Consider the following 12,970-nt stretch of genomic DNA (forward strand, 5'->3'; position numbering starts at 1 on the left):
AATCAAATAATCTCTACATTCCATAAGGTTCCACACTTTTTTATAATATGTGGTCTCCAATGCACTACTTTGAATATTGATAGTTTTAATTTGACACTACTAAAAATTATAAAAAAAATATTGAAAATTTAGAAAATTTACATTGAAATAATTCCAATGAGATCCCACGAATTAATTTTCTATTATTTATACTAATAATTAAACATTAAAAAGTTAATTTGACCATATATTAACTAATAATAATTAAACATGAGAAACATTATATTATGGAATGGAGGTTACATTTTATCAATATATAGTCATGTTTCTTAATGATAATATAATTAGTAATCTTATGCACAAGCGATCTTATAGAAAAACTACTTTAAAGAATTTAATATATATATATATATATATATATATATATATATATATATATATATATATATATATATATATATATATATATATATATATATATATATATATATATAGAGAGAGAGAGAGAGAGAGAGAGAGAGTGAGTATATATAGATGTTTGAAAATTACTCCCTCCGTATTTAATTAAAAGATACAGTTTGACCGACACGTAGTTATAGCTCGGAGAGCGAGTTGAATTTATTAAAGTAAGATGAAAGTGAGATAGTAGGTACAAAAAATAAAATAAAAAATGGACCCCTTTACTGGATTCCTGGATCCGTCCCTCTTTTACAACCATTTTTCAATAACATGAATATGAATCAAATGAATGGAGAATGAATTATAATCCTCCAAATGAATAACTTAGTTGAAAATATTAAAAACCATATAGAAACTTATTTGGCCTAATAATACACAAGTCCACCTGTTGGACCAACCAAACACTCAGGCAAAGGTGTGGTATACCTCTTCTTATCACTGCAATAGGAGTATGTCAGTTATTGCCTCCTAAACTCGATCCTCATAGTCTCGTAATCCTTCAAGTTTTATTTCACCGCAACCTGTTTCACCGCATCCTGTTGGAATTTGTATTGGGTCGAATGCACACCCATGGGTCACAACGCCGGAAAATTCGGCCACAAACGGGTCATATTCGTGGTTGATCTTATACAGGCCTCCATCGGTGGCCCAATCCGATCAATCCCATATAGTAGCAATCAACGACATGGGCATAGACGAGTACTCCCCAAACAACAAAATTTCATCTTAAATAAAAAAAGCAATTCGATTGATAGAGAACATATATGGTTTTAAACATTCTGAAATCAAAACAATAGAAAGTGCAGCTTGTCCCTTTTGGAAATTTCGAATGTGCATTCTTCTTGTGTTGCCGTGAACCGTGGTACAAAGGGGAAAATAAAGCTTTTACAAATTGAGGAGAGAGAGAGAGAGAGAGAGAGAGAGAGAGAGAGAGAAAGTGTACCATAAATTTAGGTGACTTTTGTTTTTACGTAAGTTTTATTTGGGAAGTTATTAAATGGGAGTTTGTCTATTCAATTTTTGAATTTTGTGATGGTTGTTTAGGAGAGATTTAAGTACTTTTGGCGGGAGTGTATAGAATTGCTTCATTGGAGATTTGGAGGCCTCACATAAGCCAATGACTTTTTTTATTATTATATAGGATATGTAAGAAAAAATGTAATCATGTGGGTACGTATTGTTTATTTCGTCTCGGCCAGTATTTTAAAAATATCAAAAATTCATATTTTTTCCTAACATGTAATTAGAGATATTAACGCTACAAAATGTGCATTGATAAGTGTACGTGCCCAAAGAAATGGAAAACTTTCAAGAACAAAGGAAGTACAAGATTACATATATTTAACTTGTCGTGTCGTACGTGAATATATAGTTTGGTTAAATTCGTGTTTGTATTGGTTTTATACGTAAGTACAAGCACACTCATGTCTTATTTTACTCGAAAAATTATAGTCAATATTATATTCGTAGTGGAATAGGGACCATAATTTAATCAGTGGTTAATTAGTGACTGAAATTTAGTTGGTAATAAAATTGCGACTGGAATTTGTGACAGAACATTAACTGTAACTAATAAGTGACAGAAAATTAGCTAGTCCTTGTTTTGTGACTAACGCATTGCGACTGAAATCGTGTTTGTCGCTATATAGGGATTGAATTTTTTTATATCAAAATAGTGACTAAAAAGTATTTCTGTAATTATTTAGTGACTGAAATTTGTGACTGAAATTTTGTTGGTAATTAAATAGTGACTAAAATTATTTCGGTAAATAATTAGTGACCAACGTATGCTTGGTAGGTAATTTGTTACAGATTGTTGTGACTGAATGATAATTCGAAGCTAAATAGGGACCGAAAATACTTCCGTACCAAAGTGGCGACTGACACTTGACCAGTAGTAATTTAGCAACCGATATTTGTACGGTTACAAAAATCCGTCGCTAAATGGTCATTTTCTTGTAGTGCCTGCATCAACACTAGAAGAGATCGAGAACGGATGGGTGAAGACATATCAGTGGGTCAACGCAAAAGGAATAGAATTCAAGATGAGTACCGGTGAAGGACCAAAGTTTTACGAGACTGAACCCAAAGCTTGAGCCATATAGAGCACCTTAGTAAAAAAGCGCCTAGTAGTTCTTTAGATTGGTAGAAAAAAAAAAAAGGCTTTAGATGATCCTAAGACCCCTAATAATATAGGTTAATTTTATTGCAGTGTGTTTTCCTTACTTTCCAAATTAATAAAGGCGTAATATTTCTCCTAAAATCTTTTATTCTAACACTAAATGAGCACCAAACGTACTTGCAAAGAGGCAGCCCACTCTAGGCCCAATAAACAAGGCCCACTCGGTCTTGAATCGTGACATCGAAATTCATCAAACCCCAAAATGAACCACATTACCAAAACATAAGGGTCTAACCCATGCAACCCAAAGAAAGCAAAAGAAACCATGCAAATGTTGCTCCAAAAAAAAAACTCATAAAAATAAACACCGCCCCCGGCATCAACACGCACCTCAGCCCACTCAAAAGCCTACAAGAAGATCTTCATATCTTCCGCACACTAACCCAATTCCCAAAACCGTTTCGAGTCACGAATAGAAAAAATTAATCCGGACAAAAAAACGTCTCACGTTGACAGTCAAAAATGCCTCAGAAATAGCCTCAAAATTGATTTTAATACGAGTAAAAAGCAAAGCACAAAACGAAGAAAAAAGAAATAAATGCAAGAACATGTGAAGCAAAGCGTCAAAACGACCGCCCAGAAATCATTTTCAGCGCCCAGGGCTGGGCGCCGAAATCTCTGACGCCCCAGCCTGGGCGTTGAAACTCTCTGCTTGCTTAACTTATTTTCAGAAGTGCTCATCATTTTATCCACACATAACGGAAAAATAACGAACACTTGGGGGGTACAGCACGTATCCAGATATGCGTACCAAAAAAAATATAGCCGTACAAAAAAACACATGGAATTTCATTTTTATACGCGGCTTACGGCGAAAACAGCAGACGAAAATAATGATGATACTTCACTCATTTGACCGATTAAATAATATGTTTCCACCTCAGGGCATATCTATTAAAATCCGGCATCCTAGAATTTATTCTAGTTAGAACTACGCGCGACCTGATTCTAACAAAGATACGTAGGCAATCATATTTATGGATTCGGTCCAATTAAATAAAAAACATATATACATTGTGCAAAAGTGTTAGACACATATAAAATATAAAAAAAAGGGAGAAACAAAAACGAAAGTAAAAAAATAAAATACGCCTTTATTAAAAAAAATAATAAGAAGGAAAACAAAAGTGCTAAGAAGGAAAAAACAAACACAACTGAAATAAATAAAGGGCACCTACACCCTAGCAAGAACTACACTATTCTAGTTCTTCCGGATCATCAAATAAAGTCTTGTAGAGGGCAATGTTCGCAGGATCCACCCCCACAGTCTTCTGCGCTGCCCCTATATCAATCTCCATAAGAACCGGCTCCTGGACACTAACTTCCAAAGATGCCAAGACTTCAGAAACATTCTCAGTTATAGCCCGCTCAGCCTCAAGGGCACAGACAATGGTGGGAGAAGGATTATCAACATCAACTGGATTAGTCACTGTTTCTACAGGCGGCTGAGCCTTCCTAACCCATACATTGTTCCGGCGACGATCTCCGCGAGAGCCTGCATTTCTTTTAGCAATGGCAGGCCCCTTCATGTTAGGCATCTTCTTAGGCCTAGAACTGGAACGGGGAGGAACTTCCTTTCGCTTTCGATCAGGACGAGCTTTCACAGTCTTAATACCATGAGTGCGAGGATTGGCAGAATCACGACCCTCATATCTAACCCGAATACGAGGTATCAAAAGCTTAGCCGGCTCCCCATTTCGAGCCTCGGTCCTCACAGCTTTATCATCGGAGCTCATCCACAACTTGTAGTTTTCAAAAAGACCCACAAAGCCATTTGTAGCTACGGCCCAACGCGGGAGACCATCATAATACTTAGCCCATGCTTGAACCCGTGCTTGTGAAAAGGCCGCTACTTTAGGTGGTACCGTATGAGAAAAGGGGATAGTCTGCCTTAAGCCGTATTGACGCATGACTCGGTAAGGAAAGATATAAATGGGCCGGGATAGCCCCAACAAAGAAACATAAACCGATACATCAGACCCCCCCCGTCATAGTAGTCAAAGCCCCACCACGGTACCACCCACTTAATAGAACAGATACCATGAGTAAAAAAGGAGGCCCACTCGGCCTCGTCCTGGCCTCGGTGCAAACACTTCCGGTTACCCAAGGCTATAGGGCGATAATGTTTAGGATCGGCAGGAATTTCTAAGAGCCTAAGTCGTTCCATGAGCCAAATCTGCAAAAAAACGGGTACGATCAGATCAAAAAATAATAAATAAACAAACGAAGCCTGGGGCGCAGTTTCAACGCCCAGGACCAGGCGCCGAAAATTCTAATGCCCAGCCCTGGGCGCTGAAACTCAGCTCCAGGCAGGACGAGTAAAAAAGAATGCAAAAAAAAACATGCGCAAAGAAAAGATCGATTACCTGCAGCAATAGGGGGCTCCCCTTAAAATGTTCAGATTTGGCATCCTTCTTCAGTTCATCCGCACTCAGCAAAGTCTCGGCAACAACCAACGGCATAATAGAATAGCAACTTTCCATCTGGCTAATCAAGGGGATCAACCTTATGTCACCGAACTCACCATTGTTATTCGACAGCAAATAATGATTCAACAAGCAAAATACAAGGGCTCGAATGTTCAATTTTTGTTCGGTCATATTTTTACTAGGTCTAAAGTGATGTTTTACAAGATTTGCCAAATTAACCTCATCACCCTCAACAATCTCAGCAAGTATGTTAGCATCTAGTCCTAGGAAAGCCCCTATGGTTGTTTTACCCTCTTCAATGGTGCCAGGGGTGGCAGGAGTAGCATTAGTAGGATAACCAAGGATCGCAGCAAATTCATCTAGCAAAGGACATATTTCGTTGCCCCGAAAGACAAAAACATGATGATCGGAATCCCAAAAGCTTAGGGCTGCATGCAGAAAGTTATAATCAATATTAATTTGTTGTAAACCTAAAAGTGCCTCTAAGTGGTATTCTTTCAACAAAGCCTTTTCTGTAGGAGTAAGGGCTCGTAGCCAACGCCTAACAGCCCGTTGGAGTGAGAAGGGAGGAATCGACATGACAAAAGCAAGGAGGAATTAAAGCTAAGCAACTGCAAGAGAGAAGAAAATTGAGAGTGATAGAAAACAGGGACGTATCTAGCCCCTATATATAGCTGAAGACATCAAGTGACATCCTGATCCCATTCGGAAACGCGTTAAGAAATCCGAAAACCAAAAATCGCCAGGAGAGGACTTTCAGCGCCCACGGCTGGGCGCCGAAATAATTAACGCCCTGCCTTGGGCGCTGATTATGCAGCCCAAGGCCCAGATTTCACAAAACGCGGAACAGGAAAGGACTTAAAATCGTGTTGCTAGACACGAGGCCCTATTGCAATCAAGATCAAGCCCAAAAGCACCTTTAGCACCCAAATATCAAAAATGAATGTCAAAACTTGGTCAAAACTTAGACTCGTCTCAAAGAATATATGTGTACACTTTTCAAAACAAATATGAGCAAAATAAATATCAAGGTCATTCTTCGAAACACCAAAAAATATAGTTAAGTCGTTGGTTTCTCAAAATGAAACATATTTGTTTGTCAAAAGATTAAATCCGGGCCAAGCTAAACCGGATATTATTTTTGTCGCCCGGAAACTGAAGTCGCACTCCACGACTTCGCCAAAATAGCACACCACTATAAAGGCCGCTCGCACATACGAGCACAACCCCATACATGATTAAAAGACGTTATAAAATACGTACCTCTCTTGGCGAAAAATGACCGACGAGCCCAAGTGCTTGGGGGCTCGCAAAAAAATATATACTCCAACAAAGAGTGTGCGGAGTCAAAATCATATTCCCGGACTACGCTACACGCAGTCCTATATTTGGATAAACTCAAAAGAACCGGTTTCGACCTCGGAGAAAGGTCGCCGTTGACACTTGTACATGGTCCTCTGATCAAAGACCAAGTGGTGGCAAAAATTGAGCCGTAAGGACTAGCTCAAAACCACAAAAGAAGACGGTCACAAGACAAAGGTCCGTCTAAACCCGTTGTCAACCCACATTCAGGTTACAACTAAGTCCGAGCATCCCTCGAAAGAATTCGCTCCTACAAGAATGAATAAAAAAGAAATTCTCAAGAGAAATCACAAGAAAAAAATGAAATAGGGACTTATCCACCTCAATCAGGCAAGACCGCGGCACACGAATCCCAAATCAAAAAGACGAATTCAGGTTCGCTCACCTCCAGCGAGCGGGGCGTCCACCCTTAGCGGACAGGGCTCGCCCACCTTCAGTGGGCGGGGTCTGCGTCACTAGCCGCGCAGGTCCTCAGTTTTCGAAAAATAAAGTCTTCAAATTCAAAATAGGCTCGCCATCTTCAGCCGGCGGGGTCTACGTCACAAACCGCGTAGGTCCTTATTTTCAAAAAAGCACAAACAAATTTCAAAATAGATTCGTCCACTTCTATCGGACGGGGTGTCCACCCTTAGCGGATAGGCTCGCCATCTTTAGCCGGCGGGGTCTACGTCACAAGCCGCGTAGGTCCTTATTTTCAAAATTTCAAAAACAGATTCGTCCACTTCTATCGGACGGGGTGTCCACCCTTAGCGGACAGGCTCGCCATCTTTAGCCGGCGGGGTCTGCGTCACTAACCGCGCAGGTCCTTAGTCGCTGCAGCAATAACTTTTTCTGGTTTTCCGTTTTTCCAAAAAAGAACGATGTGAGTGGTTTTCCTTTTTTCCAAAAATTAAAAGGATTGGTTTTCCGTTTTTCCAAAAAAGAACGATGTGCTGGATTTTCCTTCGTTTTACGTCCCATAAAAACAAGGGGGTTTTCTCGTTTAGCTAGCCCTGAAAATGAGAATCTTTTAAAACATTTTTACCTCGTGGTTGGGCTTGGCCAGGCCCAATTACACTTTATAGCTTTGATTTCGAAAACATCTGTAGCTACTCCCAATGACAAAGTGAGGGAGTTTCTACGCTTCTTTAGATACTTCCAATGACAAAGTGAGGGAGTTTCTATACTATCCGTTGACAAATCCCAATGACACGTGAGGGATATGTCGACACTTCAAGTGATGACCCTTAAGTCAAATGTTATCACTCGGGGGCTCGTGAGACCCGCGCAAAAGCAGGTCACCATGGCTTGTGTGACGCACTCCGTCTAATATTTTGACCATCGTCTTACTCCAAGACTCAGTCAAAGTGGGGGCTAACTGTAGACACCTACTTTTGTCCCCATTCCCGAAAGGGAAGGTTCGATGATGAGAACATAAATCTCCACTTGACAACACATCTCCTATAAAATAACGAATCTCAATCACCCTTTTCATTTCACCCGAAACCTGCTATTTATAGAAGCCTGCTATTTATGGGAACCTGCTAAAAATAGTAACTGTCGTAATGGGCAGTTGTTAAAAGTGGCAAGTCCTAAAAGATAGAAACTTGTCAGAATTAGGTGTTGCACTCCAACATAAATCCTAAATGAGATAGAAGTTGCGAGAGAATCCTATTCCTAATACGATTCGAAAATAAGAGTTACGTATTAAATTAAAATCCTAACGAGCCTTGAGTTCGTAACGGGCCCAGACGCATCCCGTCATAAAATTAAATGCACTAAAAGACTCGATTAAGTCTCATACACTCCGGATTCTAAGAGTCCGAATCTGACAAAGAAACGGCCCAGACCCTATTTTCAACGCCTGGCTCTGGGCACCGAAATCTTCGGCGCCCAGCCCTGGGCGCTGAAATTACCTGGGACGTGTTCTTTCCTAATTCCTCGTGGATTAGAGTTCTACAATTCTATCTTTCCACGAACTCTTTTCTATAAATATAGCCCCAAGTTCGACGTGAAAAAGACACACACAATTCATATTCTGAGTATTGACTCCAACCCCTAAGCCTAAGCCTCACGCTGCGAAATTGATCACACGTTCTGTCGCAATCGATCCAAAAATCGAACAGAACGTATCCTGTCCCGTAACTTGAGATTCGTTAAATAGAAGGAGAAATAGCAAAGTCAAAGTGGTTAGTTTTCTGAGAACCGTGACGCACCTCTCAAGGGTGCGTCGTAATGTGTCCCTTTTCTATGATTTAATTGCTTTCCTCGCCCTTTTATGAACTCTTAAACTAATTAAATCTGATTGTTCTATCACGCCTAATAAAGATAACATTTTGGGAAATTGGATTATCATGCTAGGTCCCTTAATACAATCTAAATCAGATAATCGCGCTCGATCTAGTATTATATGTTGCATATTGTTAAAATCAACTCAGATTAGTTTAATAGTTAACGCATGTCCCTTCAATTATTTATGCTGAGCTAGTAAGGATATCCTGCCTCTGGAGTTATCGAAGAGCGAGTACTCCTCTCGGTAGTTACAGTCCCCCGAACCCTCAATCTCTACCTTGCGGGTGTCTGTTGAGAGATCCCCACACCAGGGATCACAAGGGAACCTACGGCCGTCGTGGTCAAACATAATTGCACTCCCTTTATGTCACGATAACCGGGTTTTGTCAGTTTTTCTCATTGTCGTTAAAAACTGAATGGCGACTCCTATATTACTAGTCAATTGGGTGTAAACTCACAGGAAATCCAATTACACTTGATTTGACAAAAAGAAACGTCACACCCACGAGGGACGAGGTCACGCATTAGCCTCGTGCTTTTTCGACCCCCTCACAAGGAGTAGGTAAATTAAACAAGTACTTGTGAGAGATGTGTTATTATGCAACACGTAGTACGAGCTAGAATTTTATTAATGTTCGTGGTTGTTTTTTACTTTTTACAAATTATGCTAATTTCAAAAAGGATTTATTACTCTTTATATTATTTGAAATTATGATTGAAACCATGAGACTAACTTTATGAGATAAGTTTGCCACTGATTAAAAGCTGAACAAGGATCATGTTTAGAGCATGTTTATCAAGTTTGCCAGTGAATCAAGCTTTCATTGTTATGTAGTTAAATATGACTTGGGTAACTGTTATGTAGCAAAAGAATTATGCTTTCACTGAGAAAGTGTATTAGTATTGTATACATCCGACTAAATTCTCCACGAGGTATGAAATGTGTGTTTATTACTTTATACCAAGATCAGAACTTAGTATAAGTACGTTAACAATGTGCAGGCTGTGCAAGCAAGTGACCAATTTGCACAAAAGGGACGTCAAACACAACCGTCAGAGCAACAACAAAGGAGTATCTTATTGTGAATGTAGCTGTAAGATATTTCATCACAGATTCACAGGTTCTTCATAGAAATGTGAATGTATTTTTTAGTAATTTAATGTATTCAGATACTCAAATCCCTTGGAAGTGAATTCTTACATTTACTTCAGAATATAGATAAGGTATTTACCTTAGTAAATGTGAATGTTGATGAACAAATTATGTTTTTTTGCTCTAATGTATGAAGTTGATATAAGTTTTAATGTTACACTTGAAAGATTTTCATGTACTCCAATAGATTGTTTAATTGCTGTAATTCACTACATGAATCAATGTAATTTCTGATATTGAAATGTGATTTAGTATTTGAGATGTATCAATAATGTGACACTAAATTGAATTCCAAAATTAAATTCAAAATGAATAATAGCGTCAATATTTTGATATAGGCATGTGTGCAATTTTAAGTTTTTGTATAATCCCGCACGCATCGCGTGCATATAAGACTAGCTAGTAGAATAATAAAGTAGGTAGAGAGATGAGTGAGAAAGAAAAAGAGAGAATGAAACCAAAGAAAAATTGGTGTTCATGAATACCAAATGAAAAACCAAAATCTTGTATGGAAAGTTTGACATGGGGGACCACAAATATTGATTATCTTTTTTTAATTACAAAATAATTTCAATGACCTAAATTTGTTGTGTTAAATAAATGTAGGTGAGTGTAGATGATGTAGGGGAGAGATGAAATTTTTGGAGTTTGATAAATGTTGTTAGTATTGAATTTGTTGTTGGAGAAAGAGAAAAGGTAAAATATTAGTATATTTTATTAGGTTCAAGACCAAAATATTGGTGTTTGATAAAGTCGCAGACTATTTTGGTAATTCTTAACAAAATCACAACTAACATGTTGCTCTTAAAGTAATGAACATTTTAAAAATTAGTCTCCCTTCTCCATTCATAGTATCCACATAGTCAATTTTATAAGAATCAAATATTTTTAGACCATCATGGATATATCTAGAACTTAATTTTTGATACTTCCTAGCTTCTTACTTCGGGTTTTATATTTTGGTTAAGGCACATTAATATTTAGATATGTTATGGGTTTGCCACACAATATACATTATAGTTAACATCGTGGTTTAAGGGAGTTTTATACTTTTTATAGGCCCCGTGCAATAGCACGAGCACAAACTAGTATGGATTAATTGAAACTCAAATTGCAATATTTACTAGCTCAACGATATGTATACTCCAGCGATATGTGCAAGAGATGTCCCACATTTCAAGATCTAATTAACGATCGTAGTTTTGATAAAGGAAATTTATTTGGTTCAATTTATTATGTATTTATTAGATACAAATTTCTTAGGTAAATATCGTAGACCTTTATTAATAAATTGATTTTACAGTTAAAAATAATAAAACTGAGAAAAAAACCAAAAGATTATTTTCAGGTTATAAAAAAAATATATTTTAAAAAAATCAATTTTTTTTTTTTGACCTTTTCAACCATCTTTGTATTAACCTTAACTAGATTAGGTCCCGTGCATGCACGGATAATTTAAAATTATGTGACTAATTTTTTATATTTTTTATATTTCGTAATATAATTTGACTGAAATATTTCGCTCCTTAAAGTTACTACATTATTAATAAACGTATTTATATAATCATCTAACTCAGATGACTCAATTTTCGCCATACTACGTATTACGTATTTTATATGCTTGATACGTTAATTTGACCAAAATACTTGATTTACTAATATATGTTGATTTTTATATGTTAAGTTATATACTAATATGTTGATTTTAATTTAGGTATATAATTTCTGTATAGAAAATTCCCATAACGTGCACCGTAGATTATGATTCTATATTTTTTTCCTTTTTTTGGCAGTTTCACGATTCTCTATCAAATCTATTACTATAATCTATCAAATCGTTGCAAAATGCCTTTAATATCGTGGAGTACACAATTTTAGTTTTGGTAATTTAAGAGAAAAAGGGAAAAAACTTTTTGGCGGGAAAAAATCGCACCAGGAATTGACACGTGTCATTCCTGGTGTCTCTTTTAGTATATAGTAATAGATTAGGAGACGACATCCGAACCATCGGTTTCTAAATTATGGTTATACGTTTTATTTTCACCCGTTAATTTTTAAATCTAAAATTTTCATCTGTTAAATCTTTCTTTGTTGGTTAATCACTTTCTATTGACAAACATTCACACGGTTACTTTATTTGAAACTAAAGTCTCTTTTCTACTTATACATTTCATAAAACCTCACATACAACTATACAAGTGTTACATACAACTTGCTTTCATATGTTCTTCCCCACATAAGTGTGATAAGCCCTACATGAAAAACTTACTCTTCATCAACTTGCTTATGTGCCCTACCTCCTTGTATCTCTCTCGATCGATCTATCTTATTATACCTTCCTAAATAGGTTTATCTATTGTGTACGATAGCCGTAATCACCTTTTAGAAATGGCGGTATATATATCTGTTATTATCTTTATTCAATTATCACAAAACAATAATTATGATACGATATAATTTTTAATATTTTTTTTTTTTTTTTGGTGTAAATGAGTCACAACTCACAAGGGCTTATAAATTATAAATAAGAGTGTGAGGATCCGAACCTATAACCTATCTTACACATACAATCACTCTTAACCATTAAGTTAAAAATCTAAATGTACTGAAAAATTACTTATTACTCTCCCGACTATCTCTTCCCGGCAGGGAATGTCCTCCCCCACCAAATCTAGGAAAATTAGCCACAATAATTCATGCATATAGCCACAATAATGCCACATACATAAATTTCAAAGAAAAACCTTAGAAGGTCGAATAATCAAATGAGTAACTATCACATACTACGTATACAACATCTACTCCATATGATCTAATAGATAGATATATTTCATTGGACACCAATAATACAAATTCCCTGTCCCACCTCCCACCTCCAGATCAGCTTTCTACAACGATAATTCTTCAGCCTCCACGTTATTCACTCGTCTCTCTTTAGCTTTTATGCATTCCCAATTTAGGTGGACCGTATTACTCATTCTGTTCTTTTTGTTTCTCTCATTTTTTGTTTTGATCTGTTCTAATTTATAAGATATATTGCTCATAGACTAAATAATACCAAGTATTCTAACTATAGGGCCAAATTTTACTCTCATATAAAACACATTCAATAGCACAACTTAATTTTATGCATGT

The 12,970-nt window shown here is 37.0% G+C and overlaps 1 protein-coding gene across 1 annotated transcript; it reads right to left on the minus strand.

Annotated features, from left to right (window-relative positions):
* Positions 1-626: 626 nt before the first annotated feature.
* LOC130472360 (uncharacterized) lies at positions 627-11,010 on the minus strand. The gene is made up of 2 exons (XM_056843057.1): positions 4,987-11,010; positions 627-4,796 (listed from the first exon to the last, which is right to left on the minus strand). Exons 1-2 carry the CDS (start codon positions 5,626-5,628, stop codon positions 4,512-4,514), a joined length of 927 nt encoding a protein of 308 aa, XP_056699035.1. The 5' UTR covers positions 5,629-11,010; the 3' UTR covers positions 627-4,511.
* Between the last annotated feature and the right edge of the window lie 1,960 nt (positions 11,011-12,970).

The sequence above is a fragment of the Spinacia oleracea genome, chromosome 4 (genome assembly GCF_020520425.1).
Source record: "Spinacia oleracea cultivar Varoflay chromosome 4, BTI_SOV_V1, whole genome shotgun sequence".
In the NCBI taxonomy this organism is placed as follows: domain Eukaryota; kingdom Viridiplantae; phylum Streptophyta; class Magnoliopsida; order Caryophyllales; family Amaranthaceae; genus Spinacia; species Spinacia oleracea.